This window comes from Corythoichthys intestinalis, chromosome 18 (genome assembly GCF_030265065.1).
Source record: "Corythoichthys intestinalis isolate RoL2023-P3 chromosome 18, ASM3026506v1, whole genome shotgun sequence".
In the NCBI taxonomy this organism is placed as follows: domain Eukaryota; kingdom Metazoa; phylum Chordata; class Actinopteri; order Syngnathiformes; family Syngnathidae; genus Corythoichthys; species Corythoichthys intestinalis.
This window is the reverse complement of record NC_080412.1, coordinates 5028917-5052548: the sequence shown is the minus strand read 5'-3', so window position 1 is coordinate 5052548 and position 23632 is coordinate 5028917. Positions and strand designations below refer to the sequence as shown.

Below are 23632 nucleotides of genomic sequence, written 5' to 3'. Positions count from 1 at the left end.
TCAGCCCAGCCAAAAAAAAATTATATTTAATATTCGAAATGTCTATCACTTTGAACTTACAATCATTAAAAACACAGAAGCTACTTTTAAAAAAATTATTCACTCACATATTTTAGACTTTTAAACAATTTACGTCACAAAAAAAATGTTTAAAAGGGTAAATATTTGAAAAAGAAAATGTCAACCATTCGTTGATGTCTGTGTGTGATGTATGTGTCTGCATTGCAACCCTTGTTATATTACCATGTTTCACCCATAAAATCCCCACAAAGTCCGGCTGTGGCCATTCACAGCTGTGTCTTGACACTTGGTGAAACATGCTACACGGAGTTTCGGGATCGGAAAAAAAATAAGTACGCATGAAACATGCTACATGGAGTTTCGGGATCGGAAAAAAAATAAGTACGCGATAATGTCTCATTAAAATCATGGTGTCTTTAATTATGCTCTCTCATGCTCTCACCTCGAGTTATCGGAAAACCACAAAAAGACATACGTTGCAGTCGATCGCTAGCGTGAGAATTATGGACACAGCAGGCTAACTAACTAGCATGCTGTACGTTATCTTTTCAACACTTGTTGCCGTTTGGATTGCTTATTGTGGGATATCGGTGTATTGGATACATTAGATGCTTAAATCATGTTGATTGATGTTGATCATGAACCGGAAACAACAGTCTGAGCGGGCCAATTATTGTCCATTTCCACCACGTCACACACGTTGACGCGACGCGAAGCCAGAAAAAAAAAAGCCAGAGAGGCTACGGCAGAGGGTCGTAAATTGGATCTTCCTTGACGGCGCAGGTCTGACATTTAAACATAACTCGCCCTTACTGGGATCGTGCGTAGAAGTGACACAAAAAGCACAAAATACTCCTTAAATGGTTTCTCCGAAATGTGTATTTTACCTAGATATTGTTATTATCACCATAAATCATGTCCAAGAGCCGACTGCCACCGTTGAGTAGGTTTTATTCATTTTCAAGCAACGTGAACAAACAATCTGAGCTGCTCCAGCTTTTATTTTGTTACTTCCGGTCTCCAGTCATGTGAATTTGCATATTACGCTAAATATTTCGTTTCAACTGTTTCCAGATTTAAGATTTAAATATAGTATTTAGATAAAACATTTACATTTAGGATTTAATATCAAATTTGGGCTATAAATTTAAAATGCATATATCGAATATAAATTGAATATATAAGATTTACATTTAAGATTTAAATAAATATTTAGTTCTGGATTTAAACATTCAAGTCCAATACTTATCATTTAAAAATAAATATTTAAGTTGCTAAATAATGTTGTAAATGTGCAAAAAAAAAAGTGACTGTAAACATTTCACACCAAGATTTTAACACTGCGTGGCGCTAAATGTGAGAAAATGTTGTCATTTTCGGCATGTGCTGCTTTACAAACGGCGCCCCATACTCTTTGTCTTTGTCTGTGTTTTTATGTTATTTTGTAGAGCGAAAACATTATTCAGATGTTTGGGTTGTCACAAAAGCGAAAAATAGCTGTGTTAAAGTCAAAGTTATGTTTGAAATGTATGCTTTTTTTCTGCTGAAAGAAGAGAGTCTAATCTTTCTTTTGGTCGGTTCCATGTTTATTAGACATGTGCCGGTTACAGGTTTCACGGTTTACCGTGGTGTGAAAACGTCGCGGGTTCAAAACCACTAAAATTTTCCGTCAGACCGTAGTACAGTATTCGCTATTTTTCATGTGTCAAAAATGCAGCCAGAAGTGGCTTGGCGCGGCAGCGCTCACCCCCTCCCGTTTGTTGCTGTGTGTGAAAGTGACGCTATCGGCTAGACAGCCAGTGAACCCAAAAACAAATACTCCAAACATGAGGCATACTTTTCTTCAATTTATTAAGTTCTCAAATTATGGTAAGTTGAATATACAAAATGAATACATTTAAAATGTTGTACAATTGTATTTTTCCATGTGTGAGTAGCTTCAACAGATTAGCACCATTAAAAGTTCGCCAAAAACAAAACACACATTTTCCTTTCAAATTCAATATACAAACTAACTAAAAGCTTACAAAGACGAATGTTAGCCTAGGCTTAGCTGGGAAAGCAGACGGGAGAGGTCTCACTCCCAATGTTTTTTGTTTGGTTGTTTAGATGAAACCTTTCCACAACAATATTTACACTTTACACTCACTTATACATTTTTAACTAACTTATTAACTTATGAATTCTTTATGTTTTTTAACACATAGGCATGACATCGTGTAGACTAGAGCTGACACAGTGGCTGAAAATGGCGAAACTTCACTTGACCTTTTCCACCCTCAAAAAAAAGTCATGCAGTAGAATTTAAAAAAAATTTTATTCAGAAGTGTTTTTACTGTTTTATAGAAATGATTTTGTTCTTACTCTAATCTTGAGCAACTTGAGCTGTGGCTGTGGCTATAATCTATAAGTTATATTTATTTTAATTTTATTTAAAAAATATATATATTTTTTTATTGATAATTTATTTTAACAATATATAATTATGTTCCATCTTGCAACTATGTTCTGAAAAAAAAAAAAAAAAACTTCAATGGAAAAAAAAAATTTTTTTTTAACCCATACATCTCAAAATAACACATTTTGGAGCTATAATTGCAATACCGTGATACCGTGAAACCGCGGTATTTTTGCCCACGGTTATCATACCGTCAAAGTCTCATACCGGCACATGCCTAATGTTTATATAGCAATGGAACAGAATTTTCTGTGGGCCTTGCAAAATTAGTCAAAATCCAGTAAAACGGCCGGGAGCGAAGGGCCTTGCTCCAGTGAAAATGGCTGGGAGTGAATGAGTTAATATGCTCAGTGAAATTTAGAGATTGTAGCAGCTCAAGGAATTCAGTGGCCTATTTATTGTTAGTGTCGTCGATATGCAGATGAAAATCACCTAGGAGGAGCATTGATGGAAAAATGGCAAATAACTGGGTTAGCACGTCAGTCAGGTCAGAAATAAAAGAGGTGTGTGGTTTGGAGGTCAGTAAATAATAGCAGTGACCAGAGGACAAGGGCCGGAGAGTTTAAAAACAAGGTGTTCAATTGAGGGGACGGACGGAATTGAGATGGCAGTTGTCTTGACACATTTGAACATTCAATTTTTTTAAAGTGAAAAAAATATGTGATGGACTGAGGGCGCAAAATAGCGAGGGATCAGTGTAAAGCTATATAAATCTTACCTTCAATTCTGCTATGCCACTTTCCCTTGTGCAGAACTCCCTTAACATGTACTTCTGTCCAGCCTGAAAGCAGAAAAAAATAAGTCACCTGTTGTCTCAGTGCTATATTTTAAAAAATGTTTTATCGAGAAAAAAAAAAAGGACCAGGTCATGGTAACCACAATCAACCACTTTTTATTTTGTATATCACCATGAAAAAGTCCAGCTGCTCCGCTCAACCACTGTCCCTGCTAACAAAGCCAAAATGACTGATGGCTATTGGTTCAGTTGCACAAGAGATGGATATATGCCACCGCCAGAGGTGGGTAGTAACAAGTTACATTTTATTGAGTAAAATTTTGAGAAAAATGTACTTCTCAGCGTAGTATTACCACACAATACTTTTACTTGGGTAAATTTGTGAAGAACACTACTCTTACCCCTCTACTTTGGGCTACACAAGTCGTTACATTTTTAGAAATAATAAAGAATTTGTTAATGACCGCAATCTGGCCTGTGCCTATTGTATAATCCGATTAGATTTGCACTCTAGTGGTTGGCCGCCATTACTGGGGTGTTTGCACATTTATAGCAGCCCAGCGTCAGGTAATGTTAGCTGCTGTTGGCTGGGTGCCACAGGCGGTGACTTCTTTTTGCTTAAAATAAGTTGGTAAAGCTTTTTATCGGATAGCCATTTTTCTTATTTCAAGAAATCTGAGTAAAACTTACTTGAAGCACTGGCAGATAATTTCACTTATTTCTTGTAGATTTGCACTGAAAACAAGGGAATTTAACTAATTTTAAGGCGGTGCGTTTTTGCAGTGTAGCTGCTCAGACACTGAGAATAGGAATCTTGAGTGTCCTTCTTGTGTGAGCAGTTTCAATATGGGAGTTTGATATAAACTACTCCCATTGTGGTTGTTCATTATATTTATTAACTCCCCCTTGCCACAAATTGACCTTACTGTACCCAGGCCAAAGCAGGACTCTCACATAAAACGTAGTACACATCTCATGAACAACAAGATTTGTCTTTTAAGAGGGCCAAATCATATTAAAAGTACACTAATGAAAATTGCTGCTGTAATTCCGTTCTATTAATAAGCCATGTAACTTGCTATGATCCAAGGTTTTGAACAGCCGTAATGATACTTGTGTGTGGCCACATCTGATGTTGCTCACAGTGGTCCCCAGTGTGCTCAGGGAGCTTGTGTGTCTGCTCAGACACATGAAAAATTGGAGGGAATTTTGACTGAGAGCATCATTACTGAGAGCATCATACAAAATGGTGAGCTGCATTGCTAAAGCCAAGAAACTTTTCACGACTGGAGAAGAACTCAATTTGCCTGCGACCGAGGATATTTGTCGTCAGTTTTAGGAGAAGCCGCTGTTAAAAATGGTTGATTCAGCATCTGGTGAGTTACATTTTCCCTGCACTTAACACACCTGGGATAAAAACCATACAACCGTTTCAACTGACAAACCAGGTCCTGGAACGAATAAAAGTCGTATGTAGAGGTACCACTGTAGTTTGATCCTGGTTGCAGTATCATTTTTGCCACTGATCTTTCATATTCCTCCTTTAAGTTTTAAGCTCTGTAAACTTACCTCATGATATAGTCGTGTCTCATTTATTCTAATCAGCACACCGTCCACCCGCAGGAAAAAACGTAGCAATGTGAAGAAACTGGTAGGCATCACCCTCTGGATAACACACAATTTTGGCAGTTTGAGAAAAAAATGAGTGAAATTTACACAACTGACATTGAAATACAGTGTACATTTGACATTGGAAAAGAAAAAGGGAGCCAGGAGCCCAAAGCTAAGTCACATTGCCTTGACTCTTACGAACGTCTCCGTGTCTCGGTCGGGTTCGTCTCCTGACTGCAGTACTGAGACGTGACGATTCATAAAGGTTCAAAGGTTATTTTCCCTCATAACTTTATGGCAGCCGGTCGTAGCAGACCGAAATTCAAGGCACGTTTGCCGCCCGGGCACTGTTAACGGGCGCACGCACGTTATGATGGATGCTGCCAGTTACTGAGAGAGATTTACCCCTTTTTAAAACAATGGAAAATAAATTTGTGTATGAGACAGGCATGTACAGAAACGCGACCCTGCGCAAGTTATTTTTTAGAGCAAGAGGGTAACAGAGATTGTTCGTTGCTCCTTGTCTTTCAGATGTGCAGCAGTAGTTTTAAAGCATTTCAATTAAAAAATGTCCTGAATGATTGCTAAGACCCGTGTGCATCTATAAGAGGTGAGTACACCAACCCTCCTGTACTGTTTAGCCTTTATTGTTGTTGTTTTTGAGATGTTAATAGCTAGCTCCAAGCGCTAAGCTAATTAGCTAATTTACCAACGTGTATTTCATATGCAGAACGTGTAAAACCATGATTAGGTACAGCGGTAACACGACAAACATGCAAAATAGTGCAAAAAACTGTGAAAACAAAGTATATTGGTTCAAAGAAGTCTTATTTCTAAAGACACTTTGTTTCCATAAAATGTGGAATTCATTCCACCTGTGTAAATTTTATTGTATTTTTGAGAGAAATAACTACTCCCTTTAAAATGGTTAATGTTTTCGCACTTGTAAAAAAAAAAAAAAATAAATCAATCAAAAAGCAGCTAAAGGGCAGCTTTTTGTTGTCTGGGTATGTTTCCATCATTCCTGTTGAATCATTATGATATTTTAAATAAATAATGGGACATAAATTTGTTTGGCTACTGTATTAATTAAGAATGTACGATACAGTACATAGATAAGCGCGATAATCGAGATAACAGCGATCATCGTCGATACCTTGATCACCGTTCAGTAATCGAATCGTAGCACCTGAATCGTAATCGAATCGTAGCACCCTGAATCGAATCGAGTCGTGGGATGCCTAAGATGGCACACCCCTACACCCAGTGGCGGACTTGGCCATTTTGGGGGGGCCCGCTTCATGGGTCAAAAAGGTGACAAAGGAATGGAGGAAATATGTTCTGGTACACTAGAGCTGTCCTAAACGACAATTTTCTCCTGATTAGTCAGCAGACTAGTTTTACAATTAATCGACTAATCTAATAATTTTCTTTTTTTTTTTACTAATTTAGCAATGAAATTTTTGTTGTTGATGCTTATTAATTCACAAAACTATTTTGGAACACTTAAATTCTTTATTAAAGTACAAATAATCATTTAAACAACAATAATTAATCACAGATAAACAATGAGGTTAAATGCTGATAGCATTTACTAGTGCAAAAGAATGGAAAGTTCAGAACACTGACTGCCTTTCCAACATCATTCAAAACAATTCTTAAAAAAAAATTCTAGCAATATTATTATAGTATACTACTATATATAATAGTAGTATAATAATTATATTAATTATTCATTGCCAATCATATTTGTCATGAAGAGTGTCATTTGAAAGCTATTCTTAGTGTAGAATCTGTATCATGTAGTATTTACTCAACATATTATAATATTAATTCTGAAGTATGTGGGATTACCTCCAGAAATCCTTATTTATATGACGAATATGATGTGCTTTTATTTTGAAATGTTCACCGCAGGTACGTTCGCTAAACCGCTAACCGAAAGCTTTACACTCCGTAAAAAAAAACATTCTTCGTCGATGCTTGTGGTGTCACTAATAGATTTAATTTTTTTTGGTTAGCAAATGCTGTTAACCAGCTGTTCAGTGTTATTGTATGACTGATTGGAACTGTACTACATTGTTTCACCACAGGGTGTGCTTTCGTGTATTTTATGTTCGGTGTGAAGAAGAAGAAGAAAGTTAAAAGGGGCATTAGATGCCTGTTCTCAACTTCTCCCTCACTGCACTTTGGCTCTCATGGAGAGCACGTTCGCTCATGTGTTCGAAATAAACGATAGCCGACGTGCAAAGTAGCAAGTGAGCTATGAAAACCGCAGGAGAGCTAAGTGAAGCTAACGAACAGCTAAGCGATGCTAAACGCCGCTAAATGAAGCTAAGCGACTGATACTCAGTCCGTCGTCATGGAACAGTCCATTGTAGTGCGTGTGTGTGGGGGAGAGATAATATAAATGCAGTATTCAAATGGCTTTTCTTTTTTGTTTTGTTATTTGTTTGTTTGGTATGCTGACATAATTATACATGACGAATAGTTGGGGGTGCTGCTGCCTCCGGTAGCCCAAGCCCTTGCTCGTTGGGGCAAGGGCAGCTGGTTGGGGGCCCCCTACTGGTTGGGGTGCCTAAGGCGATCGTCTACTTCACCAGAATAGTAGATCCGCCTATGCCTACACCTAGTACAGTATTTCAACTATTTGTTGTCTACTTCAAAATGTCAACCTATGTGCTAATTTCAGATGCTATGGTGTTTTATAGTGACTGTTAGGATGGTTTGTTTAAAACCTTTTTTGTGTCGCATTATTTGGCATTGCTGTAAAAAATAACCTCCGTTATGAGCAGATAGGACCACTTTGCTTTACCTGTATTATGTTTAACTTTTTTGTTGAATAGTGCAGTTGTCCCCAACCTTTTTTGCACCACGGACCGGTGAAATGTGGGCCTTTTCTTTTTAACGACCGGCAATGTGCGGCAGAAAAATACTGTAAAAATAAAGTAACACTAAAAGTGAACATTAAGTGCAGGGGAAAATAACTCACCATAACCTTTTTTTTTTAACAGCGGCCTCTTTCAAAAGTTGACGGCAAATATCCTTGGTCGCAGGCATAATGACTTCTCCAATCGTGAAAGGTTTCTTGGCTTTAGCATTTCGTTCGCCATGAGGTATGATGCTCTCAGTGCATTTGCTTTTGTTGCCTCTTTGCTAGCTTTTAGTCACATATTAGGCAGAATAGACTTGGTTGTGTGCTCCTCTTCTGACTCAGCAGGTGGCCTTTTCATTGAAAAAAAAAGGCTGTCCAAAGACATTACCGCCCACAGCACTCAGCCAACTGCAGCTAACGCATTGATTGGCTGGCTGCAAACACCCCAGTAATGGCGGCAAACCACTAGATGGTGACGTACACAAATCCCTAATCTGATTAGTCAATATAGTAGACAGGCATATTGATGTGTCAAGAGGTACAGGCCAGATTGCAGTTGTTAACAAATGATTTATTATGTATCTGCGGCCCGGTAGCAAATGCACCAGGGACCAGTAATGGTCTCCGGCCTGGTGGTTTGGGATCACTGGAACAGTGCACGCTGCTTGCATTACTCGCCCTTAAAGTACTGCAACAAGCTTTTATGCTGTTGGATGTGCTGGGTGTGGTGAAGAAGATTTAAAAATACAGTATATGTATATATTTACTAAGCCTGAACGATATTGGAAAAAACTATTGCTGCGATTTTTGGGGGGTTTGCGATATTATATTGCGATATTAAAAAAAATATATATAGATTTTTTTTTTTAAAATAAATTTTCACTAGATGACTTGAATAGCCGTTTGGAAAGACTTTGGATGACTCACAATGACCAGTGTACAGTGATCCCTTGTTTTTCGCGGTTAATGGGGACCAGAACCCGCCGCGATAAGTGAAAAACTGCGAAGTTGCGCACCTTGCCCCCCAAATTTTTATTTTTTTGTGTGTGTGCTTAATGGAGATCATTGGAAAGAGATACATATAAGGCATGTTTTTTTCCCTCACTTTTTCCCCAAAGTATGATTTAAAAAAAAATATATATATATATATATATATATATATATATATATTAATAAATGGTTTTAAGCACTTCAAATGTAATAATTACGATCAGTTTTAAACATAGCTGTCCAACCAAATCATTTTTGAAAAAGAATAAAGTACCGTAGTAGAAAAATGCTTGGCTTAATTAAATACTTCTGTTTATCTACCTTAGCCGTGACTCTTGGTGGACATGAAGAAATTACAAACTCCTCATGATCACTTCTGGCATTTAATTTATATGTCTCAAACGTCTCCACACACACACACACACACACACACACACACACACACACACACACACACACACACACACACACACACACACACACACACACACACACACACACACACACACACACATTCATTCCAAAGCGGCTTCTTTGCAGAAACTGTTTACCAAGTTAAACGATGATTGACAGCTGCTGCACTGTGATGTCCGCTTCTTTGGCAAGATCAAAGATACCAGCATCGTTAACTTTATTAAGCAAGTGCTGCAGTGACTGTGAGGTTAAAAGAGCTGGCAAAGGGAGGGTGTGAGCCCTGCGCAGAGCAGAAAGCAGGGCGTATGTGGATTAAAAAAAAAAAAAACTATCGCACGTCCTTGCGATGGGACTATCGCGCACGCACACATCGCGATGGCGATGTTTAAACGGTATATTGTTGAGGCTTAATATTTACCAACTTTTTCTGACTAGAAAGTCGCTCCGGAGTATAAATCACACGAGCTAAAAAAAGGCATATTGACGAAGAGAGAAAAAAAACAAACAACAAAAACCCATAAATCGCACTCGACTCGGCTAGGTTCAGATCGCTGGTCTTATTGCACAATTTAGATTGGTCGCCATATCTGATTTTTTGGTGTGCTACTCAGACTGCCTTTTTCCATTAAGCCCATTGAACTATGACGCATGCACATTAATTTGTATCCAACACGCAAAATGCAAACTGACCCGGATGCGCACGAATCAAAACAAATGACCACACATGCTAGTCCTACGATATTCTAACCTAACTATTTTGACTTCCAAAAAGATGACACAAATAACAAATCATCCCCGTTTATTTGTACTGGGATCATTATTATATAAATTGGAGTCGGCATCTTTTTGTTTTGTTTTTTTTTTTATATCTATGTGCCCTTGTCCTCAATAATGATGTAGGCGCATCAGATTTTTTCCCAAAAATAATAAGCTTACACGCTAGCGAAGATGACTGAAAAACAGACGTCTTAGCTTTTTACGGGGAAAAGGCCACCTGATGAGTCAGAAGAGAAGCCTACGCCAAGTCCACTCTGCATAATATGTGGCCAAAAGTTAGCAAACGAGGCAATGAAGCCTTCAAAGCTGCTTCGGCACATTGAGACTTAGCACCCTGGAATAATGGATAAGCCTTTGGAATATTTGAAACAAAAAAAGCGCAAGCACGAAGGACAGAAACACTTATTGAGGGCCACCACATCAACAAAAGTAAATGCAGGGTCCCCCCAGGGTTGATCAATCTAAATTCAAGACTTTTAAGACCTTTTTTTAATGCCATTTCAACTGAAAATTAATACTTTTCTCGCACCCATTATTTAGATAATATTGAATCATATTAAAAAAAAATAAAGCACTGAACATCAAATTTAACCTCAATTAATAAGTGTGTTTGACAAAAGGATGTACATTTACTGAAGATACAATTAAAACATTTAAATGGAAGGTCTTTCAGATTTTTTTCCCAGGATAAAATGAATTTTACACTATTTTTGTAAAGCAACTTCAGAAATTACATTTGCAATACAACAGGTTTCCCTTTTAAGAGGACCTAGTCAAGGTTGTAGGTTGGTGATTGTCAAGTTGGTCACCTTAACTGGTGATTGTCAAGTTAGTCACCTTAACTGTAAAGTGCTTGGGAAAATCTTGCAATTGGCAGTGAAAGTTTTAAAAACAGCCACCAAATGGCAGTAGTTTACCATTAATTACCACAAAATAAAAAAGCTACACATGACCATTTCCATTGGTAAATGTTTTTTTTCTATTCACATTACAAGAACTCTACAAAACACATGTTAATCCTTTGTTAGCTACTGAAGACATTTCTTTTAATCAGATGGAGAAAATCCATACTCTTATTCAATCAAGAAAAACATTTAAATATACCAGGAGGTGTTTTACTATCACCTACATTATAATTTGCCTAACACCATGCCATGTTATTCAGATCAACGTTACCCCGCACTCGTTCCAATAATAGTGTCAACCGTGTTGTGTATCTGAGGCTAGTGCACCTGCCAATACCCCATTGAACATGGCTAACTCTTGAGTTAAAACTACGAAATGCAAATTCATTCGAAAGGCAAACCGTGCAGAAATACATTATTGCATCTAACACATTTTAATTTGAGAAATTGGCAACTTACTTTGAAATGTTATGCAGGTCCACTGCCTTCGCATGACCCATAAACTGCAACCCAAAGTATCTGGATGCGACTTGGTCGCCGATCCAATACCTCACATGCTGGTCCAACTGTTTGGACTTGGTTATCTTGTTGAGGCTTTCGTCGAACATAACAGCATCTGAGCAGTTCCTTACGTTAGCACACAGTACTGTGCAATTGCCTGCTGTTGTGATGTTGATGCTAATGATGCTAACAGCGCGCACGCACGAGGTGCATTATGATTTGTTTAGGTTGCACTGAGATGTTCTTCAAAATTAAAACCACGGTGAAAAAATTCCAAACTTATGACAGCTAATTTAATACTTTTAATACCTTTAATAATGGAAAACTAAATTCAATGCTTTTTTAATACTTTTAATAACCCGCGGGTACCCTGAAATGCACTGAGTGCATCATACCTCGTGACTAACCGTAATGCTAAAGCTAAGAGACCTTTCACGATTGGAGAAGAACTTATTATGCCTGCAACCAAGGATATTTTCTGTCAGTTTTAGGAGAGACTGCTGTTAAAAAAGGTTGATTCAGTATCTAGTGAGTTACATTTTTCCTGCTCTTAACATTAGTTTTTATCCCTGTTGTATTATTTTATACTTGCTGTATTTTTCTGCAACACATTGCTGGTCCGTGAGAGAAAGGCCCACAACACAACGGTCCGTTGGGGATCACGGATATCAAGTGCATGCTCCAAAACCATCAAACATGACTGAACTGAACATGACTGAAATCCAATATAGGAAGTGGTTAGAGCAGTGGTTATCAGTAAGTCTAAAGCCTAAGTTATGCTCCTGCGTTGAGTTGCGTTGTCAATGAGCATTCGATAGTTCTGCGGTGAGGGAACGCGTTGCTCTGTAATTCACCGCCAAGCCACTAGTGGGGTCTGGCGTTATGCATGTACAGTTTTGGGGCATGCTTGTTGACTTCCTCTAGTTTAACGGAGAAAAAAATAATGCAAGATGGCACGTTTGAATGTGGATCTTCAGCTCATCAACATTGAATAAATGTTGATCATACAAATGTTGAGGCGCAGGCGACGCAGAAGACGGTTTCGAGGCGGTCTGTCCGACTTTTGATGCCGCACAGAGAGTTCTAGCATTGGGTGGAAACCAGTAAGCTGTGGCGGCTAGCTTTAAACTGGCTTCGAGCACTGCGTCCGGCGTTTTGTCAGAGGTCTGCAAAGCCCTCCGGCCCGATTTTTTTGCCGTGTCCTACAACCAGCCAGTGGGAAGCCATAGCAGATTTCTGGCAGCTATGGAACTTCAGAAACTGCGTTGGAAGCCTTGATGTTAACGTTATCATAAAAGCACCGAGGCACTCTCAATCAGTGATGATGTATCGTGTGTGAACTGTCTGTTGTTGAAAATTAAACATCAAAACAACTCTTTTGACACCAAACCTGTGCTTTATTCTTCATATATCTGAAGTGTGACACGTAAATAAGGCACACTCACAGCAAACATATGCACACAATAACTGATGAAGTGCACCAACCAAAAATACGCTATAAAGTGATAAAAAGCTGGCAGCTTTTGGCCGACTGGGTCACTGCTTCGTGTGGCCATTCGATTCCGAACACACACATACTTGTCTTGGTGGTTCTTCCATTTTTTTTTTAATATATATTTTTTTAAATTCAATTGCTGGCTGACCTCCAGCCCCGTATTTTTAGTAATCTCCTTTCTACGAATTGCTTTCCATTTGGCAATCTTCATAATGTTTTGACGAGATTGTACAAGTTGTCGTACTTGCTCTTCGTTAACACTCTTGTCGGCTTGGCATGTAGCCAAATTATGTTTGACAGTGGCGGTGATTTCAATTCCTGAACCGGAAACAACAGTCTGAGCGGACCAATCACAGTCCATTTCCACCACGTCTAACGCGTTGACGCGACGCAAAGTCAGAAATTTTGAGAAGGAGCAAGAGAGGCTACGGCGGAGGGTCGTAAATCGGGTCTTCCTTGACAGCGCAGGTCTGACACGGAAGCAGGTGTTTGTCGAAGGTTAAGACACATTTTCCTACGCTGACTTAATCTAGGCTAAGTGGTGTTTTGGACCTATTTGCCCCTGATGCACTCTCTAAACTGGTAGTCCTGCATCAGATGGAAGGAGAAACTGGTTCGCTGACTGGAAAGTGCACTCGAACAAGGATATCAGACCAATGAGCAGTGTGGACTGAAATAAAACGTGCTGTCAAAATGAGAAGAACTGGAAATCACTGAGAGTTTGCTTACTCAGATATGGCAGAAAACAGACTAAAAAAGCAGTTTCTGCTCTTGCGCCACTCTTTAAAATAAACTGCTGTATTTTAAGCCAAAAGAACTGTTGTGTTTGATAGACAGGCATGCAAACTGGTTAGGGGTGAAAAAGGTGACAAAGTAACATGGACACACGGCATGCGCGGAAAAGTGCATTTCATAGTGCAACCAGAGACATCTCGAATTAAACAGAGTACATAATAATTTAACATATACAAGTCTAAATCTCTCATCCTGAAATCAGAACATATAAGACGCATTAAGTAGCAAATTATACAAAATCTAAATTATAAAATATACAGTATGTCCCATTTGAGAGAGAGAGAGAGAGAGAGAGAGAGAGAGAGATTTAAAAAATTACAAGTCTTCAAAAGCATTAACTGTAGTGATCATAACTTTATTTACATTCAACCAAAGCAATTAGTCCCATGGTCCTTAACTTCGATTGATAGGGCATCATACTGGATAAACAGAAGTACACCTGTAGGCTGTTTTATGAACGGGGGTGTGTTCGAACAGCGCGGGAATGGGGGTACTTTCAAATGCGACCTGTAGCGGAGCTCTCCGGTTTGATAAACTCTCGATGGATAAACAAATGAAACGACCTCCACAACAAGGCAAATCTCTTCCCTTTCTGTAATTATCGGAGAGTATAGAGGGGCCTTAAATAACTCGTTGTCAAAAATAACTGGTGACCGTTCAGAACTTTACTAACAAAGCCCTGAACATGACTTGTATGGAAGGCACTAGTTCATCACTCTAGTTACCTCATTGCTCATGATTTATTTATTTTTTTATCGTTAACAAGCGCTTTACAAAGGGGCCTTAAATATCTCGTCACAACACCAACTGGCGACAATTCAGATCCCAAATGACGTTCGCTAACTTTACTAGCAAAGCCCTGTGTGAAAGGTGCTAGTTAGCCCCTCCGCAGTTAGAGCTACCTCGAGTAACTGCGTTCTACGAGGCGGTGAAATATCGAGGACTATCTGAAGTCAGTTATCAAGAAGTTAAGCGAATACTTGTGTTATAGACAGCATTACAAGCGCAGGAATTGATCGAACGACACGATTGAATGATTTATGAAGACTATTATAGGCCATCACTCAAACTTTTAGCTTTAAGAAGTTAACAGTTTTTGACATTAATCCCTTACCTTGCCGCAATTTCCAACGGGTCCGGGCGAGAAACTGGGATGGAGAGGGGTTCGGCCTCCTAATTGCTGATTGGTGATAACTGTGCTCCCTTATTGTCAATCATTTGTTGTCACGAGAAGAGAGTGGCAGTGATAGGTCTAGGTCATAGGACTAGAGTGTAGTTTTGAGCATGGACTACGGTTTTAAAGTTAACTGTTTCACTCGCTCGTTGACATGCCCCCCCCCCCATTTTTTTTCTCCTCTGTTCTACGTGATTCAGAAGAATGACCCATTTTGATTTCAAAACGGCGAAATTTCGCCGAAAGGTGGCAAGTGGGCATGCCTGGATAGAACAATATGTCTATATGCTGCCATAGCAGATTCATGGCTCATTAAGCCCCCGAGCTATTTTTAATTCGTCTGTTTTACCCTGGAAACCCCAGTTTACTGACGTTGAGCAACCGCTTTTGTTTCAACCCAGCCATAAAACTAAGGTAATTAATTATATTTATTATTCAAAATGTCATTAGGTTAGAATCATTAATAAATATCTAATATTTCGTTAAAAAAAATTTTTTTTAAATTATTCACTTGCCTATTTTAAACTTTTAAACAAATTACGTCACAACGAAAACATTGGCGTCTGTAAAAAAGTCACGGATATCTACCTCATAACTATCGCTTAAGTGTCTTTTTTTTTTTGTCGCATTTCTTCCAATATGTTAGATGATATATAATCGATCCAAACAAACAAACAAACAAAAAAGTTTAAAAGGGTAAATATATGAAAAAGAAAATCTCGACCACTCCTTGATGTCTGCAATTTCTGCATCGCGACCCTTGTTATAGTACCACGTTTCACCCATAAAATCCCCCAAAAAATCCAGCTGTGGCCATTCACAGCTGTGTCTTGACACCCAGTGATACATGCTACGTGGAGTTTTTTGATTGAAACAAGGTAAGTACGCGACAATATCTCGTTAAAATCGTGGCGTCTTTAATTATGCTCTCGCGTGCTCTCACCTCCAGTTAGGATTTTGCTGTTTTAATTTTTTTTTTTTTATTATTATTAAATGCCCTCCTGTTGAAAATGTTTCTTCCCCCAGAAAATTGACATTTTAAGCTTTCCAATGATGTATCACACATGCATATAGGACAATTTTGAAATTTGGCCAAATTGGGGGTCTTAGAGCGGAACTTCAAGTCACCTGACTGTTTTCCGCCATATATCGGTGTTAAATCGGGACAAAAATGCTTTATTATCCAACTCCCAAGGGTTCGGTGAATGCATATGTGAAACTCACGAGTTCAGTACCTTTAGCAAGGTTAAGAACCACTGGCTTAGAGAAAAGGGGACTCTATTGATATAGTTTTTTCTGTTGTGAGCAAATGTATACTCCTGGCTTCTTTTGTTTGAATAAATATTGAACACATAATCCTAACAAACTATTTTCACTTTTGAACTATTACTGTATTTGTCGGCTATATATTTAACTGAAATTGTTGATACATACAACTAGACATGTGCCGGTTACCGGTTTCACGGTTTACCGTGGTGTGAAAACGTCGCGGTTTCAAAACCACTAAAATTTTCCGTCATACCTTAGTACGGTATTTGTTATTTTTCATGTGCCAAAATGCAGCCGAAGTGGCTTGGTGCGGCAGCGCTCACCCTTCCCGTTTGTTGCCGTGAGTGTCAGTAACGCTATTCTGCTAAACAGCCAGCAAACCCAAAAACCAACCCTCGAAACACAAGGCGTACTTTTCTTCAATTTATTGAGCTCTCAAATCGTGGTGAAATATACAAATGAATACATTTAAAACGTTATACAATTGTATTTTTCCACATGTGAGTAGGTTCAACAGGATAGCAGTAGCACCATGAAAAAGGTCGCCAAAAACAAAACATACATTTTCCTTTCAAATTCAATATACAAACTAACTAAAACTTACAAAGACGAATGTTAGCCTAGGCTAAGCTGGGAGAGCAGCTTGGTCGACGTTTTATGTCTCACAGCCGCTGAGTGAGAAACAAGCTTGAATGAAGGGGGGAGAAAAAAAAGGATCGCGTCAAAGATCGCTAATTGAGAAAGGAGGTCTCACTCCTCACTTTTTGTTTTAGATGAAACCTTGAAACCTCAACAATATTTACATTTTAACTAACTTATAAAACTAACTTATACATTTTTAACTAACTTTTATGAATTCTTTGTTCTTTTTAACACAAAGGCATGACATCATGTAGAAGAGAGTTGACACAGTGGCTGAAAATGGCGAAACTTCAGCTTCTCCCCCTCAAAAAAAGTCATACAGTATATATTTTTAATTTTATTTAGAAGTGTTCTTACTTTTTTATAGCAATTATTTTGTTCTTGCTCTATTATTGAGCAACTTGAGCTCTGGCTGTGGGTATAGTCTAGGTTCTATTTATTTTAATTTTATATAAAATATTTGTTATTTTTTGTTAATTTATTTATTTTCACATTAATTTATTTTCACATTATATTCATGTTCCAATTTGCAAATATGTTCTGAAAAAAAAACCCTGTTCAATGGAAAAAAGTTTTGTTTTGTTTTTTAAATTATATTATTATTTTTTTTTTAAACCCATACATCTCAAAATTTGGGAGCTATTATTGCAATACCGTGATACCGTGAAACCGCGGTATTTTTGCTCACGGTTATCGTACCGTCAAAATCTCATACCGGCACATCAACCAACCAATACAATCAATACAACAAAGGGAAATCTTGTAAATCATAGGTGCCAAAACCTTTTCATACCACAGTATTTACCACAGAAATGAGGAGTTTGCCATCTAAGGCACCGCACAATTCGATTCGATTACAATTCAGGGTGCTACGATTCGATCATTGAACGAGGGTTAAATATCCTAATGATTCAATAGTAATGATGGAAACATCTCCATACAACAAAAAGCTGCACTAAACCTGCTTTTTTTGTTGTTTACAGAAAAGTGCAAAACATTAACTGTTTCAAAGGCAATACTTATTTCTCAAATAACAATACTTAAAAAATACTTAAGTGGAATGAATTCAATTAATCGATGTATTGGAACGCCGTTCATAGAAATATTGTACAATATATGCATGGCCAAATTTAAAAAAAAAAAAAAAAAAAAAAAAAGTGTCATACGGTATGTTGGAGAGCAATTTTTCACAAATTTGGTAGAATAGCCCATGTATACGTATTACATTCCAAAAATATATATAAAATATTTTTCTCTTCCCAGGAACGTATCAGAAAATAACTACTGCTTTAAGGAATCCAAAACAGACACAATTGAATGCAGTATACTCTCAAAAAGTCTAGAAGGTCTAGAAGTGGAGTACAAGTATAAAAATAGTACTTACAATTTTAACACTTATCATTGAGACCCCGTGGTCATGGAGCTCATCCTCAAACAGTAGGACCTCATCAAAGAACATGATCTGCTCACGGGTCCTCAGTTTCTCCAAATTAATCCTTTCTGTCGTCTCTGTCACCTTGAAATCAATAAGACAAATGGACACAGGTTTTTATGGGCAATCTAAAGAGAGGTGGAGCTAGAGAGAGAGAGAGAGAGAGACTCCTCTCAAAAAGTGGGAAACGTGTCAACCCCCGTTTTATTCTCACTACACTGTCATTGAAGCAGGTGTGCATGCATACAAGTGACCTGTCCACCTTTCTTTTCTAAGATAATTCAGTCAGATACCTGTTTTTTTAAGCTCGCACTTGGCTTCCATCCAAACTGTTCCAGCACTAAAAAGCATTAAGATGTGAAAAATGAGAGACCCGATATAATTCAGTAGTTCTCTCCTCCAGAAAATATATAGTTTACATTCCCCTAAAGCTTGAGATTTTCGTTCTGTAAAGCAACAATTTATAAATTTATCTGTTGCCATAGTTGTGCTGGGCGCACAACGGTGGTATTACGGATGTAACACAGTAATTCTCTTTTAGTGTTGCTAAGAATGGAACACCTTATTATGCATAGGTTCGACTCAAGGAGCAAGGGCGCCTAGGACAAAAAAAAATTTATTACACTGACACAGAAATTACAACACATATAATTCCAAATACACAACCCAAAAAATATTACTTATTTGAACTGTCCAATCACAGCCTATTGCTGCCGTGCCTCAATGTCTGTTCCCCTATTCAGTACAATGCCTTGCAAAAGTATTCGGCCCCCTTGAATCTTGCAACCTTTCGCCACATTTCAGGCTTCAAACATAAAGGTATGAAATTTAATTTTTTTGTCAAGAATCAACAACAAGTGGGACACAATCGTGAAGTGAAACAACATTTATTGGATAATTTAAACTTTTTTAACAAATAAAAAAATGAAAAGTGGGGCGTGCAATATTATTCGGCCCCTTTACTTTCAGTGCAGCAAACTCACTCCAGAAGTTCAGTGAGGATCTCTGAATGATCCAATGTTGTCCTAAATGATCGATGATGATAAATAGAATCCACTTGTGTGTAATCAAGTCTCCGTATAAATGCACCTGCTCTGTGATAGTCTCAGGGTTCTGTTTAAAGTGCACAGAGCATTATGAAAACCAAGGAACACACCAGGCAGGTCCGAGATACTGTTGTGGAGAAGTTTAAAGCCAGATTTGGATACAAAAAGATTTTCCAAGCTTTAAACATCTCAAGGAGCACTGTGCAAGCCATCATATTGAAATGGAAGGAGCATCAGACCACTGCAAATCTACCAAGACCCGGCCGTCCTTCCAAACTTTCTTCTCAAACAAGGAGAAAACTGATCAGAGATGCAGCCAAGAGGCCCATGATCACTCTGGATGAACTGCAGAGATCTACAGCTGAGGTGGGAGAGTCTGTCCATAGGACAACAATCAGTCGTACACTGCACAAATCTGGCCTTTATGGAAGAGTGGCAAGAAGAAAGCCATTTCTCAAAGATATCCATAAAAAGTCTCGTTTAAAGTTTGCCACAAGCCACCTGGGAGACACACCAAACATGTGGAAGAAGGTGCTCTGGTCAGATGAAACCAAAATTGAACTTTTTGGCCACAATGCAAAACGATATGTTTGGCGTAAAAGCAACACAGCTCATCACCCTGAACACACCATCCCCACTGTCAAACATGGTGGTGGCAGCATCATGGTTTGGGCCTGCTTTTCTTCAGCAGGGACAGGGAAGATGGTTAAAATTGACGGGAAGATGGATGCAGTCAAATACAGGAACATTCTGGAAGAAAACCTGTCGGTATCTGCACAAGACCTGAGACTGGGACGGAGATTTATCTTCCAACAGGACAATGATCCAAAACATAAAGCCAAATCTACAATGGAATGGTTCAAAAATAAACGTATCCAGGTGTTAGAATGGCCAAGTCAAAGTCCAGACCTGAATCCAATCGAGAATCTGTGGAAAGAGCTGAAGACTGCTGTTCACAAACACTCTCCATCCAACCTCACTGAGCTCGAGCTGTTTTGCAAGGAAGAATGGGCAAGAATGTCAGTCTATCGATGTGCAAAACTGATAGGAACATACCCCAAGCGACTTGCAGCTGTAATTGGAGCAAAAGGTGGCACTACAAAGTATTAACGCAAGGGGGCCGAATAATACTGCATGCCCCACTTTTCAGTTTTTTATTTGTTAAAAAAGTTTAAATTATCCAATAAATTTTGTTCCACTTCACGATTGTGTCCCACTTGTTGTTGATTCTGGACAAAAAATTAAAATTTTATATCTTTATGTTTGAAACCTGAAATGTGGCGAAAGGTTGCAAGGTTCAAGGGGGCCGAATACTTTTGCAAGGCACTTTATGTGTGTGTTACCCGGGTAGTGTGACAGTATATTGTAAGAGGAATTTTGGAGTGGAGGTGAGCTTATCTGCCCCCGTGGTGATGCTCCAAAAGTTGGTCGAAGTTGAAGAAAAGTGGTCTTCAATTCCACCTTGAATCAGGCCGAATCCTCCTTGACATCAGCGCTGTCACTCGATGTAGATCCAGCACGGCACGGTGGCTGAGTGGTTAGCACGTCCGCCTCACAGTTCTGAGATCAAGGGTTCAATCCCGGGCTTCGGCCTTCCTGTGTGGAGTTTGCGTGTTCTCCCCGTGCGTGGGTTTCCTCCCACATCCCAAAAACATGCATGGTAGGCTGATTGAACACTCTAAATTGTCCGTAGGTATGAGTGTGTGCGTGAATGGTTGTATGTCTCCATGTGCCCTGTGATTGGCTGGCAACCAGTTTAGGGTGTCCCCTGCCTACTGCCCGTAGTTAGCTGGGATAGGTTCCAGCACCTCCGTGGCCCTCGTGAGGAAAAGCAGCATGGAAAATGAATGAATTTTCAACCAACCAGCCAACACATCTCCTTGTTCTCATTACAGTGTGGCAAATAAGAATTAATCAGATTTAGTCAACCACCAATTGAGCAAGTTCTCCTACTTGAAAAGATTAGAAAGGCCTGTAATTGTCAACATGGGTAAACCTCAACCATGAGAGACAGAATGTGGAGAAAAAAAAAACAGAAAATCACAGTGTTTGATTTTTAAAGAATTTATTTCCAAATGAGAATGGAAAATAAGTATTTGGTCACCTACAAACAAGCAAGATTTCTGCCTGTCAAAGAGGTCTAATTTCATCTAACGAGGCTCTGTATTACCTGTATTAGTGGCACCTGTTTTAACTCATTATCGGTATAAAAGACAGCTGTCTACAACCTCAGTCAGTCACACTCCAAACTCCACTATGGCCAAGACCAAAGAGCTGTCGAAGTCACCAGAGACAAAATTGTAGACCTGCACCAGGCTGGGAAGACTGAATCTGCAATAGGTAAAACGCTTGGTGTAAAGAAATCAACTGTGGGAGCAATTATTAGAAAATGGATTTATCTGGGGCTCCATGCAAGATCTCACCCCGTGGCGTCAAAATTATAACAAGAACGGTGAGCAAAAATCCCAGAACCACACGGGGGGACCTAGTGAATGACCTACAGAGAGCTGGGACCACAGTAACAAAGGCTACTATCAGTAACACAATGTGCCGCCAGGGACTCATATCCTGCACTGCTACACGTGTCCCCCTGCTGAAGCCAGCAGGGACTCAAATCCTGCACTGCCAGATGTGTCCCCCTGCTGAAGCCAGTACATGTCCAGGCCCGTCTGCGGTTCGCTAGAGAGCATTTGGATGATCCAGAAGAGGACTGGGAGAATGTGTTATGGTCAGATGAAACCACAATAGAACTTTTTGGTAGAAACACAGGTTCTCGTGTTTGGAGGAGAAAGAATACTGAATTGCATCCGAAGAACACCATACCCACTGCGAAGCATGGGGGTGGACACAACATGCTTTGGGGTTGTTTTTCTGCAAAGGAACCAGGACGACTGATCTGTGTAAAGGAAAGAATGAATGGGGCCATGTATTGAGAGATTTTGAGTGAAAATCTCCTTCCATCAGCAAGGGTATTGAAGATGAGACGTGGCTGGGTCTTTCAGCATCACAATGATCCCAAACACACAGCCAGGGCAACAAAGGAGTGGTTTAATAAGAAGCATTTCAAGGTCCTGGAGTGGCCTGGCTAGTCTCCAGATCTCAACCCCATAGAAAATCTGTGGAGGGAGTTGAAAGTCCGTGTTGCCCAACGACAGCCCCAAAACATCACTGCTCTAGAGGAGATCTGCACGGAGGAATGGGCCAAAATACCAGCAAAAGTGTGTGAAAAGCTTGTGAAGAGTGACAGAAAACGTTTGGCCTCCGTTATTGCCAACAAAGGGTACATAACAAAGTATTGAGATGAACTTTTGGTATTGACCAAATACTTACTTTCCACCATGATTTGCAAATAAATTCTTTAAAAATCAAACAATGTGGTTTTCTGTTTTTTTTCTCCACATTTTGTCTCTCATGGTTGAGGTTTACCCATGTTGACAATTACAGGACTCTCTAATATTTTCAAGTGGGAGAACTTGCACAATTAGTGGTTGACTAAATACTTATTTGCCCCACTGTAAGCCCAAGGTACAAAAATATTAACTTGCTGGGCGCCATTCGACACCTCTGCCGCCCTTGTTTTGAAATCCCCTACGTTGGGCTGGTATTTGAGTGTATTTGTTTTGTTGCCTTATCGGCTCTCTGCCTACCGAGTAGGTTAGTATTATTGATCCCCGTCGACCTACTGTCACGGACTCATTGTGTTATTCCCTATTCCACGATTGCGTGTATTTTAGTTTGCATTTAATAAACCCTTGAACGCATTCCTCCTTTGTTTTTGCTTTAAGGTACAACCTTGTTTCCGCAGTTGCAATCGGCAACAAAATAAACCACACATTTCCAAAGGTGGATGATGGACTCTCTCTTACCCGGCTCTATGATCAAGTAGCCATTTAATTTTGTTATGTTTTCGGTTTAATTTAGCTATTTCCAGCTTGCTATGTTGACAATTGTAATGTTTGCTTACCGCTTTTTGTCTTACTGCGAAGAAAGAGGAAGTGACGATCGGCCCACCATGATATTTATGTCATTAGCCATCATGTTGTGACCCGAGAATTTAACACTTGCTTTCACATAAGCTTCGTTCTGGGACTTTCCCGGGAATTATACTAAGACGCGAAATGTTTGAAATGCTTGAAATGTCCGCGTAATCTCCGTGTCAGTTGACCCGGGAAATTGCGTTCACATACAAGGACTGCCCGTTTAAATCCCGGGATTTTCCCAGTGTTTCGGCGTGTTTGCAAGGGGCTACTATGCGGAAGCTTGCTGAACATTGTGAGTTTGCTCATGTTTTAGAAAACACATTAAGAGACAGATTGGTATGTGGACTAAGAAATGAAGCAACACAAAAGAAGCGACTCACAGAAAGTGGATTGACATTAAAGAAAGCCGTGGATTAAGTGGCAATGGAAATGGCTTCAATGAAGGCTCAACTACTGAACACAACGAGCAGAATACACCAAGTTGAAAGTACTCAAAGCAATGTTGCTTGGA

General features: G+C 39.2%; 1 protein-coding gene across 3 annotated transcripts in view; it reads right to left on the bottom strand.

Annotated features, from left to right (window-relative positions):
- Positions 1 to 23632, bottom strand: part of tiprl (TIP41, TOR signaling pathway regulator-like (S. cerevisiae)) — a 50167-nt gene that overhangs the window by 956 nt on the left and 25579 nt on the right. For all 3 annotated transcript variants that reach the window (XM_057821631.1, XM_057821630.1, XM_057821632.1), the window contains 3 exons: positions 18048 to 18179; positions 4785 to 4880; positions 3198 to 3260 (listed from right to left, as the gene is read on the bottom strand). In XM_057821631.1, coding sequence (XP_057677614.1) covers positions 3198 to 3260; positions 4785 to 4880; positions 18048 to 18179 — 291 coding nt within the window. The remainder of the gene's footprint in view (positions 1 to 3197; positions 3261 to 4784; positions 4881 to 18047; positions 18180 to 23632) is intronic.